Source organism: Cyanistes caeruleus, chromosome 7 (assembly GCF_971803275.1).
Source record: "Cyanistes caeruleus chromosome 7, bCyaCae1.hap1.1, whole genome shotgun sequence".
In the NCBI taxonomy this organism is placed as follows: domain Eukaryota; kingdom Metazoa; phylum Chordata; class Aves; order Passeriformes; family Paridae; genus Cyanistes; species Cyanistes caeruleus.
This window is the reverse complement of record NC_141707.1, coordinates 37,267,284-37,293,175: the sequence shown is the minus strand read 5'-3', so window position 1 is coordinate 37,293,175 and position 25,892 is coordinate 37,267,284. Positions and strand designations below refer to the sequence as shown.

Sequence of the window (25,892 nt, the reverse complement as noted above, 5' to 3'; positions counted from 1 at the left end):
GGACTGAGCATCCCTTCTCCAGGAGCCCTGGGTACCCTCATGCCCTGCTGCCAATACAAATGAGGTTTGGCCAGCACAGGCATCCTGCCCTGTGGCATTCTCACATCTTCTATTTGCGGCACAGCTGGAGGGAAATAAGAGCTTTAAACTCTCAAGCTATTTTAAAAATCTTATCTGCCGATTTTATCGATAAATAATGGTCCTGGAGATGAAATAAAAATCATCAAATAACAGTATAAAAGAGTTTAAAATTTCACGACAGGAACTGAAGCAATGGCAGTTGCAGAGATTATTACTGAAGTGCCACAGAAATTTAAGAGGATGGAGTGTAAATGTTCAAGTGCATGTGAAACAAATGTGGGATTAATCTGAACATTACTTAGAATAAAAGCAGTTTGAGGTGTATACATCTGTGCCAGCATCTTCATTACAAATAAACCTGTTAGTAGCTCGAGTCACTTTTATTGCACCTTAGAGATCAAATTTGTTATCAATTTCCAGGAGTTTACGGTGCTGATGATAAAGTAGTGGTGGCCCACAAACCCAAAGATTAATTTGCTCGAAGCTCTGATGCACGGGCTATTGTCTCTTATTTTATAGCAGACAAATTATGTTTGAACTAGTAATCTAAAGTGCTAAGAACAAACATTTCCATCTCTGTCTGGGGATATATAAGTGTTAATGTTGTGAGTTTGTATTGATTTGGTTTCATAAAGTAAAACAGAAACAAGAATTAATAAAACATTTACAACTTTAGTTGATTTAGGCCGGTAGTTTGCTCAATGTCTTTAAAAAGACTAATAAATCAATGCACCCATTCATTCTTTTCCTCGTGCAACACTTCTTATTTGAACAAAAGGAATGAAACTACGATCTGTAAAATATGCTGAGCTCAAAAGCTTCTGACAGATTCTTTTATTGTAATGTTACTTGGACAAGATGAGCTAATAAATATTCAAATCATACTACTTATATTCTTTGGAAAAATATGATTAATAATACAAATATGGTGAAATATTAATTTCTTACATGGTCAGAAGGAAAGGCTCTTGCTTCTAGAAGAATTTTATAACGTCTTGGAGTAGGCTTAAAGAAAGATAGCTGTTAAGAGAAAAATAATATAGAAATATTGAAATTTATCTAAGCAGAGATGAGAAAGATGCTGCCAGCACATAACTTAATAAAGACTGCTTTACTTTCATGCAGACTACAGAGAATCCCCCAGAAATTACAAATATTTCTTTGTCAAAATGACATTTATCAAAGTAGGAAAGTGTTACAATACTGTATTTCACATATCCATAACAAAGGCCACCAAAACCCAGCAGAGAAACTTGCACTTACAGGAATCAATGGCAAAGCTCTGACTGCAGCCAGGGAAGCTGGGATTTCACCCAGCCCCATCCAGCAATCAGAAGCAGCAGCTGAAGAGTGACAGGCAGTGAAGAAGAATTAGATTTGCATCCCTGCCCTAAAATTTTAGTTATTGGATCATCCCTTACTCCAAAACAACCCTGACCAAAGACCTGATCTCAGCACCTACAGGTGGGTGGTCTTTTCTTCTCAGTTCCTGGCCACCGTGCCAGGAGGATTAGGAAGATTTACAAGCCCTCCTCTTTCCTTAACTTGGAAATTTGGTGTGGAATTGTAATTCGAGAAGTTACTTATAAATGTTTCTTAAATAACAAGATTTCCTCTGGCAGCTGACATCCAACACATGTGAGAACAGCTCAAACTTCCCCTACAGAGTCCTTGAAAATATTTCTCTGTCCAGCTTTCCTCCTTGCTATTGAGTCAGGCCAGGTCTTGCACATACATTATTCAAGATACAACTCCCAAGGCTTAAAACTTAATCTGTCACCCAGTGCTGTCTCTGTGAGGTCCTCAGAAAATACTTTGCTTACACACACACAAAGAAAGGAGAAAAATACTTGTCAACACAAGATCAAATATACATCATAAAAACATACCATCTGAAGGTGCAAGTTAACAGTCAGCCCATTCATTAAAGCTATTTCTTGTCTTTTGGCCCCTGAAATAATAAAAAGATAAAACATTTGAAAAATGGTTGGAGTTTTTCTTTAAAATTTCAGAGAAATACAGAACAGTGTATAAAAAAGTGATAAAAGCAAAAGCATGAATTCAATGTCTCTCCAAAGCCTGGAAAGGGAACAAACATTTGAGGTGTCATCAGAGTCAAATAAAAAGATTTCTTGTTTCTTGTACACTGCATTGGCAGGAAAATATTTATTTTTTTCAGGTCAGACACAGAAAAAAAAACCAAAAAAACAAACAATGAAATATTTCCATTTCCCTGCAAACTACCAGTGGATTTATTATCTTGAATACCTCAGACAAGTGAGGTCTCTAAGACTGTATGTAAAGCAAGACTTGAAGACTTATTTTTGTCTGAAGTTTTTGTGTAACACAAGTGAGAAAACACATTGAGATAATCATCTGTTGCAAATGGTTACTGTAATGTCAAGATAAATCTCATCCCTAATTAAAAAATGAAATAAGCAAAATTGACCTATAGGATATATTAGACCATTATTAATGCAGCAGCTTCACAAGAAGCCATGCCCACATTGCTCCAATGAGGATAATAACAGATGCCTTTGGACTACAGCTAATCACAGGCAGAGCTAATTAGTAACAACTAATTGTTGTTATCAAGTATTTAGTAACAAATTCTCCAGCATTTGTCAAGCCCTGGTGAAAGGTTTTAGGCAGGACAGGGAATTGTGTATTGGGCAGGGTGGCACCAAGATATGGAGAAAATCAATTCCTGTTTCCTTTGGTACGCTTGGTGTCTGTTGTTGAAAAGCAGAAATTCATCCTTGAGACAAATCAATATCTTGAGAGTCTTCAGATGGGAGATGTGCTCATGCACCTTGTCCTGATCCTCACTCAGCCACAGATTCACCAGACGTGGAGAGGGTGCAGAGAGGGAGGGATGAAGGGAGGTGTAAGCGGGCAGGGAGGGCAACAGCCACTTTTGGAATCGATAAAGAGGAAGGAAATGATGATTTGGGGATATAAAAGGGTAAGGGGAGCCACAAGAAAAGGAAAGCTGAATTTCTCCTGTCCTTGCCTTGGGGGACACTGCCACTGTATCCTAAAGAGTTTAAATTCACAGAGTGAGTGCTTTGTCAGCGTAGGAAAAAAAAACCCTATAACTATGGGTTCAACCCAATACAGGCAAATATAGCCAAAGAACATGGAAATCTATAATTATAATTAATTCATGCATTCCTCCCCTGCAGGACTCAGCTTCTGCCAGCACAGGAAAAGCTGAGCACTGTTCTCATTGAGGTGTTCAAGGACATTTCCATGTGTTGCTGAAATCTCCAGGTTTTGGACAGAAGGATTTGGAAAACCGGTGCCAGTGACTGGGAATGATCAGTCCAAGGGATGAGCTACAACAAAAATGAGATGTCATGAATAAGCTCCCTCCTCCTCCAGACACCAGGAACATCATCAAGTTTGTGGAAAGAAATATATGAAGGACTAGTTCTTCATAAGGAAAAATAAGATTTTTTTTCTTCACTTAAACTTCTCTCCTTTGCTTTCTTTTCTTTCCTCTGATAGCATTGCATCTGCAGGCTCCATGCTGCTGGAAGAGGTCACCTTGGAGCTGTTCTATTGCAGATCCAGGAGACAGCTAGAGAGAGTGATTGCAGCTCAAAACAGTATTATTTGCAGTCTTAATATTTCTATGGAACTCTTGAGGCTAAAAAAAGGGACAGGATCAAGAAATAGTATTGCTCTTATTTGTCCCTCTCTGCTCCTTCCACGATATCTGTGGCTTTCACAGCAAACTCTATATGAGAAATCCTCTGCCTGATATACAATTCTGTATAAAAGAAATGGTTAATCTGTAGATCACTTTTAGCTGCATGCTAGCATCCCAAATTAAATATGACACTACATTTGTCATGTAAGTCTTGGTCCTCCGTAAATTATATATTTATTAAAAGCCTTCCATTATTGAATTTCATGCCCACAAAACAAACCTCATCCATGTCATTGGAAAACTGTTATCCTTTATAACCTGCACTGCATTTCAGAAAACAACCTTTCTGTGATCCAATTAACCTATTACAATATTCAAAGACCCGGCACACGGGAGACAAAATTATGTTTGCCTTCCTTATTTCCTAACTTTGTACCATATCTCCAGGACAGGCTAAAACCTGTATGTTCTGCGTGATAAATCTCCTCTTTAATAAAAGGAAGCAGCGTTTGCAAAGTACAACTTCAGAGACAATTATGATTGTGTTAGGCAGACGCTGCCATCCTTCTCCTCTCTGACTGCTGGGGAAGTCTGATCCTCGGTGGAGTAAGTAAAAAGCATTTTGTAAAATGATTGGTAAAAGGCTAAGGGCCCCAATTTCGAAAACATTTTGGTTATTTCAAATAATCCTTATCACTCAAAGTCACTCCAAATCTGCTCAGCGTTCAGTCTTCCCTCAACAGAGACCTGCCCGAGCCCATCGTACGGCAGCAGCCACACAGTTAATCTTGTTCCATCAGAAGGTGATCCTGCCAAGGTTGTAATGTTTTAATAAAGTCTGGTAGGAGAAGCAGAGATTGCCTTCACTGCCTTCTGCCACTTGGTGTGAGCGCAGAAAAAAAAGCTTTGGCCTCCACTGACCTTGACTCTTCATTTCACAACGTATTTACTACTGTAACTTTCAATGAACAAGAAAATGTGACTGCGTTTAATAAGCAAGGTGTTCGTGCACTATAAAACATTAGGCAGACAAAGGTGTTTTACAGTCTTTGGTCCATTCCTGAATAAATCTCACCAAAGAGTTTTACTTGCTACCACCACGTAGGGTGAGAAATGACAATTCCTGCTCCACCTCCTCCTCCTCCATAAAATGTTCAATACTGAATAAAAAAATACAGCAAAATTCTGCTATTGTTCTTACATTAAAGTAAATCAGAAAGTAAATGCAGGCTTCATTCAGTAACGTACTCATGCATAATATTATTTTTTGTTGGAAAACGATATTTAAACATAAATTGTGAGGGTTGGAATGTTAAGATCCCTTTGAACTTAAACCATTTCATGAATCTGTGGAATACCACATTGAAAAGAGCATTTTAACATAGCTTTTTTTCTCTACATTTATCCTTTTAACCTCTTCGTTATTTCTTCCAATTTTAAGAATTGGAATTTACTATGATACTGCCATTATTTGGGAAATATTAATTCATCGGCATTCTAAGAATCACTCACCTGTGTCCTGAGAAAAACCCATGAGGGTATTTTCTAAACCAAACCCTGCACATAAATTTGAGGGCCAGATGTGAGCCTATACCACATTTTACAATTTAATCAAAAAAAGCCCCAAAAATTCTGGAGAACAGAATCCAAACCATGCCTTTTATCCTTGAGGAAAACAACAGGAAACACTTCCCAAGAAATAATTTTAAAAACAAAAAATTAGGTTAACATTAAGGTGACTTCAGTCATAATTTTTATTGAAAATTTTAGAATATTTGCTTACCATGAAGAAAATTATAATAAGTTCATTGTGGATAAGCCATGGTGATGTAAAAGCACTGGTGTCACATGGAGCTTGGCAAATAAAAGGAAAGTAGGGAGCTGGGCGAGCAATTAGATAAAATTTAAGTGAAGCTCTCATTTCCATCTCCTTACACCTACAACGCATCTTGTAGTTAAATTAATATTAATACAGGAGCTTAGCTGGCAGACTGTACAAGACAGATGGTTAAGGGTAGAAGGGTCCCTGGCTCATTCTGTGCTCTCTGCAGTGACTCTTAACCCAGCTGAGGCCAGAGGGACCCTGGCAGCGACAGGAGGTCAGGGTTCAGCTGCCACGGGGCTCCACGTGCTGCAAACAAAGCAGAGGCAAACAGCCACGGGAGGTGATGCAGGGAAAAGTGATAACTCAGGCACTTCCAGCTGTTCTTTGGGGAGTCTTGGCTGTCCCTCTCCTGGTTGTGTGAAGAACATCGGCGGTCTTACCTTGATTACTAATTTGGGTGCCTGGGAATATGGCATAAGAGAAATTCTTGACTGCCCGCCTAGTTAATTAAATTCAAGAATTCCAAATGAAAATTCCAAGTCAGCTTTCCCCACCTGTCCCCAGGTTCCTAGCTGTACCCAACCAGAACAAGAGTATCCACTGGCCAGGGGAGATGGGTCACACTGACACGTCCCTAAATCAGCTGTTTTCAGTATTTCAACATCCTCCAACCCTTTATATTTCCACATTTTTATGCCCTATGATGCTTAACAGATGAGGGTGCTGAGCTTGCTGTTGAATGTAATGAAAACAAGACAAGTAACTTCTCAGGCTCCTGAGCAGCACCAGGTACAACAACAGCAACTTACGAAATCAGAACCCCCAATCTGCATTTTGGGATTTTTATTTCATTCTGCAGATGGGATTTTTCTACATAGCCCAGGGATGCCCAATGTAGCCGCACTCATATTTATATTATCTCAGTGTTTACATCATGGATAGATCAACTACAACAATAATTTATTGCATTTGTTCTGCTCCAATAATAACACCCATTATTTTAGCTATTTGGAAACTTCATAAAGAATTCAGAGAGGGATTTTATTTATAAGTTTATAAATAAACTTGTCATGAAACATTCTTTAATGTATCTGCTCCCAATTGTTCCAACCCCATTTGCTTTTCTTGAAGGAGGAAAACCATAATTTTCTCATTGAACACTTGTCTGCAGTTGGAGGAGAAATTACAATACAATATCTAAAATACAGTAGGTCAACTTAAGGGTAATATTTTTCCTCAGTGATTTCACAAACTAATAATAATAATAAACTGATAATTCAGTTCTGACAGTCATGTTGAGAGTTGCCTTCACCTACACTGAAATAGGGGCCAGATCTCCCCAAAATCAACTCACCTAGCCTTGACAACAGCTGGGAGGGTTGGGAAGACAAAGACCCTGCCAAGATAATTTCTCTTCCCCCTTCAGAGACAACTCTGAAGGAAATCCCAGTGAAAGATTATTTCAACTACACAGAGTGAGAAGTGATAGAGGAAATTTGCATTCCCACTCAGCCGGCTGCTTCCATGGCAAATTCACCAGGAGGAGTCTCCAGGGCTCCTCAGTCTCTGGAATAACCAGAAGCACTTCTTGCCAAGGTCCTGCAGCACTGCAGGCTCCTCAAGGGGGACCCAGGGTAATGGGAACTCATCAACAGCAGGTCCTGCCCCAATTATCTGCTCCATTGGCACAAGCAGCTCTCAAGTATGAGTCTGGATTTAGTGGCAGGAAAAAAAGGAAAAGCAGGAAATGTCTAGATAGAAATAATTTATCAAAGGAGAAAGTTCATCATTTTACTTCTGGAAAAGTTACTGAGATTCTGTAATACCAAGTGCCCTTTAAAAGGGCTTCATGTGTTAGTCCAAATGGTTTATGATGTTCCAAGAAACCCTCTGCTGCAATTAGTTTCATGATATGCATATGGTCATACATTATCACACACATTCATCCCCTAAATCCCTGCAGCCTTAAAATAAAATGTTAGTCCATGCACAAGAAAACCTACTTCCAAACATAAGAATAAATGGAATTAAATTCTGCCTACAGAGTTTCAGGTTTTTGAGTCTTAAAAGAAACTAAATTTGTTTTTATTTCTGGAGAAAGGTTTTCCCCTGCACGTCACACCTACCAACCAGCTCGGCCATCAGGTCCAGGATGCACTCGTCTGCCAAAGCCCACGGGCGCTGGCCATTGAAATGGCCATGGACACCCCTGAAAAGGAATGGGAAAATGATGAAAATGCATGGTATCCTATTTGGATCAGTCCTAAGACTCATACCTGATTTGGAGACACCACATTTGGAGGACAGATGAGGAAGATGAGACTTGCCTAAAGTGAGCACAACACTTTTCTCATACCGTCAAACCTCAGAGCAAAAGCAATTTATTGGTTTCTGACAAGATGCTAGGTGCTTGAGAATTATTTATTTTGGCCCACAAAACTCCTATAGAAAATCCTGAGAATTAAAGATGATAGCTTTTTCACAACCCCCTGGAAGTGACTGCATGGGTTCTGGAAGGCTGTGGGGACAGAAAAATTGGGACAGGGCATCCCAGTGTGGATGGCCCCTGCTCACCCTGGCTCACATCCCTGCACAGACAGCAGAGATCGCCCCACAGACCTCCCCAGCCTGCACTTCTGGCTGAGCACAACCTCTGCTGGTGCACTGGATGACAGACTGAGATACTGCCTTGCTCCCAGACAGGAATATTTCTTGTCAGTAACAATTTTCATCCTCCTGCATCTCCTGTCTGAGCTCACCCTTCTGCATAAAGCAGAGGGTACTTAGTGCAGGGGCAGGTGCTTCCCTGCATCAACAGAGCTGCTTGCTAATTTTTATTGCTTCTCTTCTCCCTGAAAAATTGTTCTAGATCTCAGTATGCATAAAGCTTTTTGGGCTGACAAAGGGTGTTTTAAAACTTTATATTGCAAACTGCTCCTGTCTGCAGGGGATCATATGGTCACCTTAAACTCCAGTGTGCTGCTACTCTGAAGAGACAGATATATAAATTCAGTCCTGGATTGAGTGCTCTGAACTAAATTTTCCTTCAATTATGACAGAGACTAAAACTTCTGAGGTAGCTACCGTGCATATATAAATAAAAAGTTGCCTAGTTTCTTAAACATGCAGGGTGTAGAGCACAGATTTAAATGCAAATGGAGGCAGACTGAGAAAAGTAATAATGGTGCTAATCCAGGGAAACATTGCTCTGGGCTCCCATCTCACACTGGATGATTTTCATATTTGCTGAGCACCACGGGGTACTTGTGGAGTTGGAAACACCAGGCTGCATGAGGCTGAGTATAAAGCTGTTTCAAAATTAGGACAAAGCTAGTAGGAATCTGAAGAGAGCAAAAGGCACCCTAAAAGTTTTGAAGTGAGAAAAAAAGGGGAAAAAATGTAATAAATCTTTTAAAGAAGAACTGGCCCACAACATTCAGTCAAGATCACAGGAGGACAGCTGGCAGACTAAGAGAAACTTGAGAATGGAGGGTGCATGAGACATTGCCCCATCCTCAAGGTGATTTAAAAGATTGTTTGTCCTTATCTACCTCATACTTTCCCTTCTCAGGTAGAGTTTCATTCTGTGTCTCACAAAAATTACCTGGGCATTTTACAGTCAGACCCTTTTGGATTGACCTGGGTCTAATTCACACCTCTTAGGGATATTTCTAAAAAAGAACTACAATCCTAAAGAATAGGAGAGCTGCTGGTTTTAAAAAGCACAGATTAACCACAGTAAATGTAAAACCACTTTGAAAAGCACAGTATTAACCATTTCAAGCCTCTTATCCTTGCAAAACACCATTTAATTTTGGGCTAGATTAGGTCAACAGCTGGAGAAGTGCACAGGTACAGCTGAACATCTCTTACAGAAGAAAATAACATCCCCACGCTCAACAGGTCCAATCCCACACGGGCAATCCCCTGCTCCTCAGTTTGGATGAGGTCCTGGTACAGCAGCTGACTGCTTTTCTCCATTTTAGAATTGCTCTCTGATGAGCCCTCGACAGCAGAGAGCAGGCAGTGTGAAATAACCCTCATTTACAAGAGCATTTCATAGATGAGGAATAAAGGCAGTGGGTGGGGACGGGAGAAAATGCTGTGAGGGGCAGGATTAGTGCTAAAATTGCCTCCCTTCTATCAGCCCACAATGCAGCTGCATTCCCTGAGGACAGGGGGATGTGTTTCACAAACAGCAAGACATTTATTGGTAATTTCCTGTTTTATTCTTAACTGTAATATAGTGATCAAGGGACTTTAGGATAATACAGACTGTTAAAATAAAACCCCCAAAGATTTTCAGTGGCTCCCAGCCTAAGGGAATCTGTATTTCTGAAAGAGGATAGCAAACATAATAAGATGGGAAAAATAAGTCCTAACTACCTATGGGATTCTCTTTCATTAGCTTTCCCTGATTTTATAGCCATTAGTGTCATCCTGATGGGAATTTACTAATGAAAGTTCTCTCTATCAGCACACAGAACTATCAAAATTTCAGAATAAATTTCCAAGTTATCATGAAAACAGTTCTGAGATTTTTGGTCATGAGAATGTTTTATTTTCAGAGAAAAACATGGGCATTTAACCATATTGAAAGAAGTAAGAGGCAGCATTTATTATTATTCTTATTATTATTATTATGGCACAGCTTACCTCCCTCTTGATGGCCAATATAAATGCCAAGAGACAAAAATTATTGCCTCTAAAATGGTAGTTAAAAGCATATTCTTGGATCCTTTTTTTTTTTTTTTTATTTTAATCACATGAAACTCTGTAGACTTTGCTGATGGCACAATACATCCTATTACACTTAGGTTGTAAAATTCTATGCTCTGCCTCAGAGAATTTATATCTCTGTATATTATGCCACCCCTCTCTCAGCTCTGGGAGGCACTGGGGGTAATAATCTTTAAGGACACAAGTGCAGTGCTCCTGGCATTCCCCTCATCCATGCAGAGCCTACATCCCTTCTTCCCCACACTGCACCCTAGGTAGCAGAAGAGATTTAAACTGTGGTATCCAAATTAATGAATAAAAAAAAACTTCACCCATCAAATCACAGAGCATCAGACAAACAGATATTTCTTCAACTTCTATGAGAGTTTCTCATTGTGCAAATTAATTTTCAGTCGGTTACCATTTTATTTTCAATTTGGCAGGAAATCACAATGCCATGTTTTATTCGCTGAGGTCTGGTTGATTTAAAGCTTGCTAGGGGAGCTAGAAACACATTTTCTGAGATGATCCCAGGGTTTCAAAGGCGGTGAGAAAAGGAATTTAAATTAATTGCCATCTTCAGGAATCTTCTGCATTCATCCAAATCTTGTTCAAGTGCAAATTTCCTTCTTGCTCCTTTGCCAAAAGTGATGCAAGGTATGTAATGAGCCAGTACAGAGTCTTAAGTTGGACCATGGTTTCAAGCAAAGAAACAGCCAAAAATAATGAAGACATATCAAAAGAAAAAGAACTGTATGGACCAGCAGATTAGAGACACAAGTAAAAAACCCATGGCGTTAGAACAGGGGGTTGTAGCTGTACCCCACATCTTGCTGAAAGGCAGAGTGCTGAGAGCAGGGCAGGAGAGGTGGGGCTGTCAGGCATGGCTTGGCCAAGCTCTTTGCAGGGTTCTCAGATCTTGCAGGACTAGCTCAGCACACAGAACCAAAAATACCTTCTGATTCGCTGAAAATGGCATTTGCTACTGCAGGCTTTACATTCTAAAGCCTTCCTCAAGCTAGGGGGTTGTCCATCTATGTCCATGTCACCAGGCTGCTTCAGTGCTTAGAAGTGTGTGCAGATATATATATATATATATATATATATATATGTGTATGTATGTATGTATGTTTTATTTCTAGCCTCAGTTTATTAACTCCTTGTTTATATTTACTGTGCCAACATACTTTTCACGTAAGTGGTTCCTTCCCTCCCCTACACTGATACATCCACAGAGAACAATCATTTTTCCTTTCAGTCTTAGTTTTGCCCAACAGCTCCAGTCCTCAAGACTTGTGTGCAGCAGGTTCCCCACTCCCCAGTCGCCCTGCCAGCCCTTCACATGAGCACAACTGGCTACAGCAGGCTCCCTTCTGTTTTAATTGTTCCACTTTAATGAGTTACTCAGACGAGAGAGACATATGCTCACACACAGTAATGATTCTATAAAATGTTTTAATTACTTAACCAGTTCTGGCAGGGCAAAGGGGAAAACAAGGCACTGCAAAGCACCTCTTGGCCTTCCTCCAACCAAAAAAGTCCCCTGAAGTTTGCACTTTTAAAACATTGGGTTATTGGCTACTCTAGGTTAAACATGAGGGAACAACTCTTCATGCCTTTTTTCCCCTCATTCAATAAATCTTGGTTTTAGCTGAAATCATAACTGAAAGACAAAGTCTCAAAGGCTGTTTTTAAATCCATCCTAAGAATGCCAGTGGCTTGGATCTGTAATCTTGCTACATTAGCATAAGGAACAGAGGCAGAGGGATGTGGGGAGGAGGAACACAGAACCAGAGAGGGTCTGTGGGAGGCAGATGTAGGACGAGAGCTGTAACCCACCAGTTAAAGTGGAGGTGGGGGAAAGGAACTAAGCACTAAGAGGGAACACAAGAGGCTTTTCCACGCTTTTCTCTCCACGCTTTTCTCTCCCAGCTGTTTGCCTGATGAGTTGCCACCACTACTTGGACATAAAGCTACAGCTTCCCTGCCTTTGACCAGCACTGGGTAATCTTCCTTTTCATTCTTAACTACAAGCAGTGAAAGCCATTTAAATAGACTCACAGCTCTTTGAGATGGGTCCCAAGACACAACAAACAGAAAATGCAATAAACCAATTTATAAGAAAGCCAGGATCTATACCACTGCTGACTTGATGGATGTACCTAATTTGCATGCCATTTCTTAGATTCTTACTACTTATTTATCTAAGCTAGAGCCACTACACCCCACACTGCCTGGGATGCCATTGAACAGCCTTCAGCTGGGAACAGCTACCACCTTAGACTGGGTTTTGCTAAGCTGTCCTTGGTGACTGGAATAAAAGTATTCATTTCTGTACCTTCAGCCACCTCTTCCCCTGAATTCCATTCACCACCATCTCTAATCATACACTGTTCTCCTCAAAATTAGCTTGATCATACCGTGGCTGTCTCAGCTGCTTTAGGTTCAGAATTTTATTCTGTTTCTTTGTTTTTCTTAATCTGAGGGATTTGGCTTAGCTGTTTCTTTGGTTTTGTTTTGGGTTTAATTTGTTTTTAAACTTTCTGATTTATTCTGGGTAAGGCTTTTGAGGCCAAGCTGTGTTTTTGGCAAACAGCCTTTCTAGTTCTGCTCCCTCTTTTGCAGTGGCTTGAAATCAATGCTCAGCCATATTTCCCCCTAGATAAAGTTCCTGAAGGCACTTTTGATCTGAGGGAACACACTGCCTACCTTTTTCTTCCAGGTTTTTACAGTAACTGAGGAAAAACTCATCCTTCACTGCAGCAAAGACAAACACAAGAATAGAAGTGAGGCAGTGAAAAGATACAGTGGAGGAGCTGAAATACTTTTGCAGTCCCAGTGCATCACTCTAAGAATGTTGTCTGCTTTTTGAAGGGGCTCAGCTGCTTGTCTGACAAAGTGGGATAACAGCACAGAAATGGACAGGGTTGCAATTTTTTCAAACAACTGGAGACACTGCATTGCTGTGCTGACTGAATAACCAGGAGGAACGAGCTCTTCCCAAAGTTCCACTCATTCCCACTCATTCTCAGCCTTCACACCTATAAGAATACAGGTGGAAAAATAGGAATCAATAAAGCAAATTGATGGGCTCCCAGCATTCATACATTTACAAGTGGAAGAGCAGCTACAGATTTCTCACATTTGCATTGAGAAGCCTCCATCTCGACCGTTCCTGCTGAAACAAGGCTGCCCACTTAGCAGAATTCATTTTTCCTCTTCTGCCTCTCCATATTTCCTCTGCTCTCTCACCATGAAATCACATCTGTTCCACTCATATCCCGCACCCTATAAAAGAGTTCATCTCTCGCCCAGCTCACTCACTCATCTGGATGTTATTTTCCTTTCCTACCTTCAGTTCCCTGTTTTTTATTCATCATTTTCCTTACTCATCCCTGCTCCAGCTGCTCAGGCAGGTGCTGGAGATCTCAAAGCACAGACTCTTAATGGAAACAGAACATAATATTAAAAAAACCGAAATAAAGAGCAAAAAAAGCTTTTTCTTTCCCCCATGTATATTAAAAAGTTCCCCATTTATTGTGACGACAGTGTCCCTTTCCTGCAATGTGTCCTTCTTTTATCCTGTCTCTTTTACATCAGCTTGATTCAGCAAAGCTTGTTGCAATTCACACTCAGCTCCTTGCTGAGATGATACTGAGAAGACAGGAATGTTTCTTTCCAAATAAAATGAACTTGTCAAGCAGAGACCTGGTTTAAGAGGAGCCAAAAACCTGCCAGCATGGGCAGCAGCATCACCTGCATTTGGTGCTCTTTCAAGGGGAGCTGCTTGTTTCAAGGCCTGCAGGGTGAATCACACACAATTAAAATCATTAATTAGAAAAACACAGGGCCTGGAACCCCACCACATTCACCAGCAAGCAGCAGTAACCAAGTAGGTTTGTGTGCTTACTTAACACCACAGCTGAAAGGGTTATTTACCTGTCCTACTACTCCTGCCTCTAAAAGAGATAAAAGGAGCACTGGGGAGACACTGAACACGTTTTACTCCTGGGCTGCAGTACTTTTAAGGCAATATTCTGCTGTTCAAGCAGTTGCAAGGAGGATCCCAAAATCAAGAGCTCCTCTGAAGCAGAGCTCAGCACCAGGCACTCCCTGCAGGGTACTCACGTTCGAGCCCACTTGTCCAGCTCTTCATCCAAGTAGGTTTTAACTTTTCTTGGCTGGAGCCCAAGAGAATTCCCAGCGAAGTACAGGCAGCTCTCCTCTCCATTCACCAGGGTCAGGTCAGCTGTGGAGGATAACCAGAGAAACAAAATGCATGTGGGGCTGAGCACAGGAGGCTCAGCACGTGTGCATGCCCACCCAAACACCCATGCCACCCCCAGAGCTCTGAACATCCCCCATCCCCTGGGACATCTGGTCCCCACGTGTGAACAGAGGTGTCACACCCTGACCTCTGTCCCACAACTTCAGGTAACCCTGGAAAGGATCTACGGAGGACAGCAGGCAATTTGCAAGCAATTATTCACCTTTTCCTCCTACAGCTTTTGGAGCTGATGTGAGCTCAGGCACCACTAAATCCCCAGCTCTCAGGGGATGTGTGAGAAGCAGCTGATTTTATCAGGTCTGTAACCAGCAGTGAGTAAACAGGGAACATTTTCCCAATCAGGTTTTTCTTCCACCACCAATACATGCCTACTCTGAGTCATGAAGATATTGGAGTCTAATAAAAGTTAGGGCTAGGTAAATCTGTGTCCTCCACGTAAGCTCTCCTTGCATGATTTAATCTCTATTTAGAAAAATGTAACTGTTGAGGAGAATATTTTAAAGCAGTCTCAAAAGTTCTTGTCTTGTCAGCAAATACTGTGGGCTGCACTTCATGTCATCATCATCTGAGGAGGAGGAAATCTATGTTGACAAATCCTTTCAATGATTAGGAGAAAAGCAAGGCGGTAGAAGTTTATAAATAATAGCTCTAGTAAGGTTCTGAACAATTTAATTACCCTGTGTCATCATCCATCAATCCAAACACAGCCTTCTTCTGTTATTTCTCATGTTAGAGATTCTTGCAGGGACAAGTGATGGTGACCTTCTAGAAGTGGTAATTTGCATTTGTCTATACCTATACTTACCATACCCCCAAAAGCTAATATCACATATAATCTTGGTAAATATAATTGATATCCCTCAGAATAAAGATCTGAATGAGCATGTTAAGATACACAATAAAAATGAACCATAAGATTGCAATTCAGTCTGTGAAAATTTTCTAAGGCTTGTGGAAAAACAGCCTGGAAAAAGTTTCTTACTACTTTTTGCACTAGCAGTTACCAATTCATTGAACTTCCCCGGAAACACATTTCTCAGGAGTATAGACAACTTGGGTAATTTCTTAATTAAAGTTCTAGAGGCTTTTAAAAAGCATAAATCAGGGAGTAATCTCAGCCTAATCTGTTCTGCAGATACTATGTCTGTTTTTCATCTCCATTGTAATATGAATGGAAACAGAGAGGCATAAATATCAGCCATGCCCCCCAAACTGATTCTATTAACATTATTGTGTTTCTTTTCCTACCAAGAAACACAATAACACTGTCCCACTGGGATTAGAGAAGGGTCCTTGCTCAAGGATTTGGAGCTCCATCTCACTAATTCTCACCAAGCAGTAAAACAGATGAGGAATTATGAGCAAGCCAGCTTTTCTTGCAGTCCATTCTAAAGAAAAACACCTATTGTTCAATGTTGGAGAGATGGGGAATTGCCTTTTTGATAAAGTGTGTTTTAATATGTTTATACCTGCTCCTTCAGATATTCTTTTCTTGATGTCTTATCAACTGGATATCTGGATGAACTTTTTTTTCCTTTTGACATAAAGCTCTTTACTTCCCCTTCTCTGACATCAAAAAAAGACTCATTCTGGACCATTGATGCTTGTTTTTTTCACCATCTTTGTAATTTCTCCTGACCAGCACCTCCGTGTGTTCCAACAACTCCACATTCAATGTGATATTCTTAATACATTTTTTTTTTTTCCTATGCCTAGCACTTGTCTTTCCCCAAATTTCATTTATTTATCATAGTATTGGCCTTTTTAATTTATAGAGGAGCTGTGGTTTATTTGAAAAATATCTTGAAATATTCTAGCAGGAAATAAACACAAATGAGGAAATAAAGGTAAAGAAAAACATAAATAATTATTGAAATGTGTTCTTAGAGTAGCCTGGATCAAAAAACACATTTATATTAAGATTAATTAAATATATATTCACATACCTACTCATATTTCTGAAAACTGGTCAAATCCAATCACATACAATATTTTGCATACTAATTATGGCCACTTATCTACATTAAAGATGCACCTTCTATACCTTCTAAACCTAAAAGGAAAAGCAAGTTTAAATATTCAGTCTGAACAAAAGGGGAAAATGCAATGGGTTTATTAATCAGAAAGGAAGGACTAAATCTGCTTATACTTATCTGAGCTCTGTCCTTAGTTAAAGGATAAAAGATCTCCTCTCTCACACTGCCTGTGCCCCCCTCACCAGCCCAAAAAAGGCAGGTTTTTATGATTAACCACTACCTACAGCCATTCCTTCTGGGAAACACAGCTCAGCGCTTTCACTACGGGGCATCTTTTTATTCCCAAGAAACCCAAATGATGCCCTGCTCCTTTACAAGGTGACAGAGCACAAGCCATAGCTTTAATCAGATGGGTGATTTGGTGCCCAGCTGCAATCCAGGCATTCCTGCCTCCTCCCTGCTCTGCACGAAGAGAGCCCTAAAGAGACTTCACTGTCAGCTCGGAGAAGAGCAGCGGGATCCAAACATTTCCCTAAATCTTCTGCTGTCATCTTTTCCTCATTTTCTCACCTGAGCCTTGTCCCTCATGCTTGCACACAAAACCTCAGATATTTGCAGAGATTTAGGCTGCTACTGGTTTCCTCTTGATTGATACAGCAAATAAACAGCCCTGACAGTTTATAACTTGATAACTAAATTAAACTATTATAATGACTTCCTAAATATTTTCCTGTACGTCATCTTACTGTTGTCTCCTATGGATGTTCTCATCTGCTTCTTGTAAGGTTTCATTTTAAAGCCTCATTGTAATGTTTTATGTAAATATATAAAGAATATTTGATGGCTAATATCTGTAATGACATTTATCTTCAGGAACGCGTTATCTGGCATCCGCTCCTGGGCGCAGATAAATGTCATGGCAGATCTGTCTCTATGGTATAGTCACACAATGTAAATATATATATATATTTACACCCCTGCTGTTCTTCAGCAGGGAAGCTGCTCCTGATGACAGCTGAAGCACAGGAAAGAGGGACAGGGAAAAAAAAGGGGGAGGTAAAACCTCCTCAGTTTAGGAACAGCAGAATGATGGGTTCTCTGTGCTTTTCAACTGCTACTACTTTGTGCATTGTTTATCTTTACTAAAATATATCTACAGTCTTGGGGCCAAATATTATTGTAACTACAGGGGGAAAACCCCATTAGTCTTTAGGCCTAAATATTGTGGGAATTTAAAACCAAACAACGACGGATGTTGGTAGAAACCAAAACAGTCACATGGATATCAAAACCTCTTCTACTTCTCCAAAGACTCCTCAGTTTGAAGCTGCTGCAACACTACACTGGAAAGTGACCTTTGGTATCCTGGAGAGACATTTGACATTCTGCAGTCAAACATCCAGCTACTCTTACTTGTGCTGGATTCCAGCAGCACCACTGCCATGGGAATTGTGTTCCAGCATCTTTCCAGCTCTGGTGGCACATCTGGCAGCACCGTGCTGGCAGCTGGAGGAGCTTTGAGTACAGAATAGTCAAATATCCAAACAAACAGAGGGGGTGTAGGAAACTCTCTTAAGCAGCCAGGGTAAAAAAAATGAAAAAGGAAAATTACAGAGGCATGGAGGAAGAACAAAGTTTAAATATTTGCAAAGTGTCCAGCTGTGTCCATCCTGCTCTGAATAACAGAAATAGCAGAACTCAAGGATTTAAATGTGGGGAAAGATAAACCAATACCACCAGAACATAGAGAACTGAGATTTATCATCCCTGTGTTCCAAGGGCAGGAGCAGTACATTCCCAACACTCATCATTGCACAGCAGGAAGATACTGAAGACAGAGAGAGTTTCAAAGGATATCCAGGAATTCAAATTATTGACACCATTTTCTATGATAACCCCTTACTGGACACACTTTGGTGAATGCACCTGTAATTTCTCATTTACCATCAGTACTGTTCCTTTCAGGAAAAAAAAGAAATCTGTGGAAAATTCTGCCTGCATTTATTAGAAAATTAAAAAAAAATAAAAATAAAAATAATAAAAAATAATAAAAAAAAGCAAGGAAGTCCTATCATATTTTTTCCTTTCACTTTCAATAGGTATCCTTTTCCAAGGCACAAAAGGAGAGTGACTATGCAGTATGTGTCACCATCTAAGGAAATAATACATCATTTCTCCAGTGTTCAGCATGCAGTGACCAGGGCATGAATGAGCACAGCTTTTGCTCTCCACGTAACTGAGACAGAAACAAACCCAGACAGGACTTGGGAAGCAGGAGAAGAGATCAGGACCTTGCTGCCTCCATGGGTGGCTGCTCCCACCAGGTTTCCCTGCATGAATTTGGCTAAACACGGTGCCTATTGCAGGTAAAAAAAAAACAAGTTGGAGTTGGGTTTTAGTTTTGGTGGTCTGGGAGTGTGAACCCAAAGCAAATGTTTCACTCTCAGCCTGCCACCCCACTTTCCACCCCTCTTGCTCCCACACCAAGCCCTCCCCATGCCCAGACATGGCACAGGCTCCAAAAAACAACCTGTGGAACAGGAAAGAAGGAGAAAAATGTCCAGAACAATTTTACATAACTTCACTGAAGCCAGGTGCTCTCTGTTTTTAGGCAATTCATGAGGAAAGTGGAAAATACCTTTAAATAAGAGGCTTCATTATGAATTATTTGCTCAGATCAATTATTTGTTCTGAGGCACACTCTTCCATTTGGCCTTGGTGATAAAATAGCTCCACCATCAGCAAGAAGACATAAATGTTCACATAATATATATATATATATATATATATCCTGTCTCTTTCATTAACTAAAATAATTATAACCAAAGAGATAATACCAAACTGGATCACACCAAGGAAGCAACTGCTCTGAACTACCCAAGCCATGCTGCTCTTTCGAGCCATGACAGAGAAAAGCTCCTGCCTGTAATTTTCAATCAGTCACTACATTGTTCAAAGCTGCTGAGTGACAGCATAAGCACCACATAAGTACTGTATCCTCACATCTGATTCAGGATGGCAAGGAGAACATAGAGCTTTTGGTGCTAGAATAAGCTGATGGATTGATTTAGCAACATCAGGGACATTCTGTGCTCAGATATGACTACAATTGCTCAATTATCTCATAAATGACCATGATTTCCAAAGACTTGTGATAAACACATACAGAATATGTGAAGCCCAGCCCTTTTCCCTTCCCTCTCCCTCACAGCAATTATAACTCTCACTTGGAGGCAGATCCTTGACTTTGGGGATACAGAAACATTCCCGAAGATGCTTTAACTCATCTTTTTCATCTAAGTGGAAAGCAAGTTTTTTGTCCGTGGGACTGCATCCGAGCTGCAAGGCAGTTTGTTCCAAAATGCTTGCTGGGAGCACAGGAGAAGATGGATCCATTTTCAGGTCATTCAATTTCACCTGAAAATCAGAAATGCCAGTTTAGCTTCTGCAGTTTGCATAGTCTCGAGTGTCAGATAAGCAGCCACTAAAGCTGCATCATTCAAGACCCAAACTTACTTGACTTAAAGCTTTTAAAAAGTGAAGTGTCTGAATAGAATGATCAAATATTTCCAAGGCAACATATTGCTGTAACCCCCAAAAGGCTTTTTTCTTTCCCTTCCATAGATACAAAACTCTGCTTTTTTTAAGCTTTATCAGCCTCTTCTAAGTTCTCCCACCAGACTGACAGAAGCTCCAAATGCTGGAGTGTCACTCACAGTCTGGAGACGTCAAAGCCAGAGGCAGCAGCATTGTTTCTGCAGTCTGAGCTCCTAAGAATAGCAGGTGCACAGATACACTGAAGTTGTTTCCAGGCTGTGCAATTTTTTTGCCTTAGAAATTGGAGGGGGTGTTTGTATACGGCCGTGCTCGTGTGCAAGGGCAGAGCAGGCAGGATGCAGGTGGCAGGCAAACAAAGCTTTCAACACCAGGGACTTGAATTAATATTTCCTTTCAGCTACACCAAAATATCCTGCTGGTTTAGATCTGTTTCCCCTGGGAAAGGAGAAAAGCCCAAGTGAAATCAGAAATATGACAGACCATTAATTCTAAGAGAATGCCCAAAACTAACTGCAACATTTACAAGCTCGTTGATCTCGATATGAAAACAGTCCTGTAAGTGTGATGCTCAGAGACACCACTGTGATGCAGACATACTTGTTCCAGACACTTGTGCAGTTGGCAGAGAGGGTTTGCAGCACATACTCTGCACCTTAGGGCAAGGCTTGCCTGCTGGGTGTTGTGGCACACAGGAGGCTCGGTGAGATGCTTGGTGGCTGCCCCAGTTTAGGGAAATGTGGAGCTACACCACACGGCATTCTCTGCCTTTTTAACATCCCCAAGAGTCTTGATGCAAAGGAACACTCGAGGGGATAGGCTGAAATAGGATAGATTAGCACATAACAAGGAACACAGAGCCACTAGAGAATATCGCTTTTTCTCTCCGTTTGAGAAAGAAAACTCTTTAAGCACATATCTTCCACAAGCTCTCATTTCTTAAGGCCAAAATATCCTACATATAGCTATCAGAAACAAGCTGTGGATAGAACAACAGATGACTATTGAGAAGAGCTTTGTCAACACATATGGGAAGGACAACAGTTTGTATTTAAATATAAACCCCAAACAGCAGAGCCTCCTTAGTGCCAATTAACCCAAACCTCTTTATACTCTGGCCAAATGGCCAGCACGATGCTAACTTACCTGCTTTAATCTGCTGTCATTTGGTTTATGATGAGAACATAATCTTTTTTGCCCCCCCAGACCTGATATCTTACACAGTTAAAATATTTCCCACCAGCATGCAGAGTTTAAAAAAAAAAAATAAAAAAATAACAGCAGTGTTCTTTAAAACAACAGTTTTCATTTAGCTAATGTTCACCCTCCCCTGGGAGTTATTGGAGACATCCTATTTTTATGCTGTCTCCACATAGGTTGTTCACACCTCCTCATTGTTGCCAAATTTATCATTCCCACTCATTCACCCCAATCATCCTTTAGATGGCAAAAAGGAAAATAAAATAGCAAAAATATTTGGGGAAAAAAAATAAAAAATGTATTGGCATCTTGGTTTTCAGAGTGCTCTTCAAGGTTCCGAGGAGGCAGAGGGCTCCACCCAGACTGGGAGCTGGGTGTGATGCTCAAGTGACAAAATTGATTGGGGTCAACATGCCCTGACTGCCAAAGAGCTGCCAGCCCACTGAAAGCCCTGAGGAAGGTGTGGCCAGGCTCCCCGTGCCCCAGGGAACTGCTCCTCTGTTCCTCCACAGCTGAGCAGCAGATCCAAGGCCTCTGTTCCCTGTGACATCAGTCACAGATGTGCCTTTCTACAGCTCAGAAAAACCCTTCTGCACCTGGTTTGGAGACAGCAGGGAGGATGGCTTAGGGGTCTTTATTACATCCAGGTGTTGTGAACCACCAAGAACAGCAAGTTACAGTCACAGACACCATGGCCATCACTAATACAGTCACCTCATTATAATCTACAGATACTGTAAAGTAACTTAAATTTCACTTCTCCAAATTACAGCATTAACCAGTAAATGAAAGCTTATTTCCAAGCAATATTTGGATCAGCACTTGGAAAGCAGAACTAGGTTTTGTTTCCAAAGCTTGCTTATTTGATGTACAGCCCCAGCATGGATGTCCTGATCCCATTACCAAAGCACATCCAGCACACACATAATAAAGATAGAACCCTCTATTTTTAATAATGAGTACTTAATGAAAATTATGTAAAAAAAAAAAAAACCTTATATGAGGGGTTAAAAACCTCAGGAATTAAAGTCTTCCTGACTTTCTCCTTCTAGGTAAAAGAATTGCCAGTGCAGAATTTTCTGTAAAATCTCCCTCCCACTCAAGTTAATGCCTGGATTTATTTTATTTATTTTTTTTTATTTTATTTTACTCCCTGGTGACATATCTCCTGGAGGTAAGGAGCCTCTTCAGCTCTCTAAACTGATGAATCTTGAGTTAAGAACATTCGTTCAGTGATGCTCAGCCCCCGTGGTCCCTGGGAAGGGGATCATGGAGCTTTAGTGTTTCCATCACCTCTATCCTCTTCTGAAAACAGCCTGAAGGGGGTTCAGGAGCCTCCAGCATTCATCTCCTGGGACCACTGAGGTAATTGCCCTGAAATTTGTGGTCAGGAGGTGGATGATAAAGGTGCTCGAAGGACTAGCTGGTATTTTAACCACATCCTTCTCATCCAGCCTGTGGATTCCCTGCTCTGCACCACACAAACACAGCACAACTTCCTATTATTTATCTCACCAGGCACCATTTTTTAGCAAGGACACCCAGTTATTAGAGTGGATTAATGGCCATCATATCCCAGCTCATCCACTGACCCAGCTGGCAAGCACAGATGGGTTTTGTTTCCATTTGAGGCCTGACCCAAAGCTGGCTGAAGTCAATAGGTGTCTCTGTTACAGACAGCAATTCCTGGATCAGGCTCCTGGGTCCCTGTCATTGCTGCATCTGATCAATGACTTACATTTATTGTGATTCTTATTGATACCAGATTTTGACAGCAAAGAAAACATTAAATACAAAGATCTAGAAGTTAAAAAAGATTAAGTGCTATGGGCTATCTGATTTAATACAAACATTATGAAATAAGATAAAACTACTAAAAATCAATCAAAATCCTGTTGTGGAATGAAATCCCAGAGATCCAATTCTGAGATCAGCGTAAGAAAGTACTTTTGTCCTTTGAGTGGGAATTAGACTTCATAGAGAGGAATCCCAGAATTGCTTGGGCCTGGCTTTTCCCACCCCTCTTAATTCTGACTGGCATTATTGCATTTTTTTTTAATTTCTTTTCAGAATAGAGTCCTGTGCTACTATTTTACAATAATTAATGACTCTTTTGTTGTTTTCTACATATAGAGCAAACACATTTGTATAAGTGCACTTTATCTCCTTAGAACTTAAAACTGAAAACGATATTCAGTAACCTCTTCAAACTAACATTCAGACCCATCAGTGGAAAATGCATTTCCCATTTTGATAAACATAGCTCTTTACCAGATTTTTTTTTTTCTTCATACAACTTAGAAAAAAATAAAAAGAATATTTTAAGAGAAACAATCTGTCTTCACCACCTACTCTAAAAAAAATGCATTCAGGTGTATTCAAATAATCCCAGAATGGTTTGGGTTGGAAGGGATTTTAAAGACCACTTTGTTCCAATCCCTGCCATGGGAAGAGATACTTTCCACTAGACCAGGTTTTCTTCTTTCTTTCCTTGAAACTTTATTACAGTTTTTGACTTAACAGGTGACATGAAGTCAGTATATTTTTACTTTTTTCTTCTTTCTTTGCTCTTTTGCCCTTCCACAGAACTTGCTTGTGCTACACCCTGATTCAGTGTAAAAACTCAACTATCACTGTAGGCAATCCTTCATATTAAAAAAGATGACATGCAATTTAAATTAAGAAAAACAGTCATTTTTCCATAATTTATCAGCCCCTATCAAACATTGGCCTCTACTCCTTATTTCCCATTTTAAAACTATGAAAGACAATAGATGAGAATTTGTCAGGCACAAGTGATGCGAATGTCTGGGTGATTATTTCAGTTTTGTCCTTTATGCATAATTTACTGACTAAATAAAAAAAAAAAAAGGTGAATATTAGCAAGTCATCATATCAAACCTCCTCAAGAAGGTCCATTAGGCTTAATTATAAGAATGATAATTTGTCCTGGTTTAGATCCTCTTATATCTTTATGGATCTCCCCTCTGTCTTGATAGCTTTTTAAAAACAATAAAAAAAAAAAATTTAAAAAATTTAAAAAAGTAAAGTTCCCTTAACCCTCCCCTTAAACATTTTCTTTAAATATTCCAAGGTGTTACTCACAGTCCTCCTACCCAGCACAGTGCTGACAGGCACCCAGTGAATCCCTACTTTAGGCTGTATCAATACTCTCAGGGGGAAAGGCTTTGTGGGATCGGCCTGTCCTGCACTTTCTGCCCTCCAATAGCTGATGCCCAGGTTGATAAACACAGCTCAGCCCACAGACCTTTGAGATGTGGAGGCTGCTGTCCAAATGCACCCTTTGGGAAGTGAAACTGGGGGTGTGCCCACGTGGGAGTGGGGAAGTTCTCAGCGCAGGTCCAGGCTGTCAAAATACACCCACTGAAAGCACCAATAGCGCCGTAATTGAGGCTGGTTTAGAAAACAAACAAAAGAGGAACTCCAGAACTGCTCAGCCTCTAAGGGCTGATTCTCTTCCCATCTTTACACCAAATAAATTGCTTTGCTCGAGTAGGATTTTGCAGAAGGAAGTTTTTTAAAGCAGCACAGCCCAAAGCAGCATGCAGCCTAGATTACTTCAGGTTAAATACACTTCAGTGAATTTGTTTAAATTACGGAAGCGGAGAGAAAGAAAAATCTAAATATTCATAACATCCCCAACAACAGACACGCAGCAGCAACCACCACTGTATAATTAAATAAGTTATACAGCACAGTGTCACAGCTGCAGCAAGGGAATGTGACAGAGAGGAATTATAATAAACTCAGTTACTTAGAGTAATTTAGGCACTTATTGACCTTCATGTCAAGAAGCGCTATGGTGCTAAAAGTAATTTTACATAGAAAACTCATACAGTGAAACCACGTTACCCTGTGGTCAGCAGCCACTCCTGGGAGAGGGTGATGAAACTCCTGAGCAAATACTCGTTGTTGCATGAAGAAACAGCCACAGTCACGTGCCTGCTTCCCCAGACTCTGACCCCACCAGCCACATAATCTCCGAGTTAACCAAAAACCAGCTCTATACATAATTATTTCTCCTATTATTATTTTTTCCTTTGCCACCATGGCCAAATTGAAAGCTCTGATTAAATTAAGAAAGCATTCTTCTTCCAGATGGGCATGGGAAAATAGACAGGGTTGTAATGAAAGTGGTTTTAGACCAAACTCTTTCAGTTTCATGAAGGAGACAATCGATAGCAGGGCAGCAAGGAGCCAGTAGTGTTTGCACATGGCAGAGGGAGTGGTGGGAATTTACAGACGATGCAGATTTGCCAGGGTAGAAAACATAAGAAGAATTAAAGGTGAAATTAGGAATGAACAGAGCTGATATCTCCCTTTGCTCTCTATAAACATCAAACCAGCCACATGTTTGCTCAATCCCCTCCATTCAAGCTTGAGTGACACCCATTCCTACACACAGCTAGAACACAGCAATATGGAACAAGATAAAATGTTTCCATCCAGCCTCTGTGAAGCTTCAGAGGAGGATCCAAAATAAAAATAAAAAAAAAGAAAAACCACAAAATTATATAATGGAACAGTGAGGAGAGATATAGGGGCAGGAGGGTCAGAGTTGTGGACTAACAA

General features: G+C 40.5%; 1 protein-coding gene across 4 annotated transcripts in view; it reads right to left on the bottom strand.

Annotated features, from left to right (window-relative positions):
* KYNU (kynureninase) overlaps window positions 1-25,253 on the bottom strand; it is a 57,490-nt gene extending 32,237 nt beyond the window's left edge. The window contains exons 1-6 of one of the 4 annotated variants that reach the window (XM_023931392.2): window positions 25,173-25,253; window positions 19,772-19,961; window positions 14,409-14,529; window positions 7,688-7,770; window positions 1,971-2,032; window positions 1,030-1,101 (exon numbers count right to left, since the gene is read on the bottom strand). In XM_023931392.2, the coding sequence (XP_023787160.2) occupies window positions 1,030-1,101; window positions 1,971-2,032; window positions 7,688-7,770; window positions 14,409-14,529; window positions 19,772-19,961; window positions 25,173-25,238 (594 nt within the window). In that variant the 5' untranslated portion in view covers window positions 25,239-25,253. Of the gene's footprint in view, window positions 1-1,029; window positions 1,102-1,970; window positions 2,033-7,687; window positions 7,771-14,408; window positions 14,530-19,771; window positions 19,962-24,404; window positions 24,516-24,567; window positions 24,644-25,172 lie in introns of those variants that run through there. The other 3 variants (XM_023931394.2, XM_023931393.2, XM_023931395.2) reach the window with 3 other exon arrangements.
* Window positions 25,254-25,892: the final 639 nt, after the last annotated feature.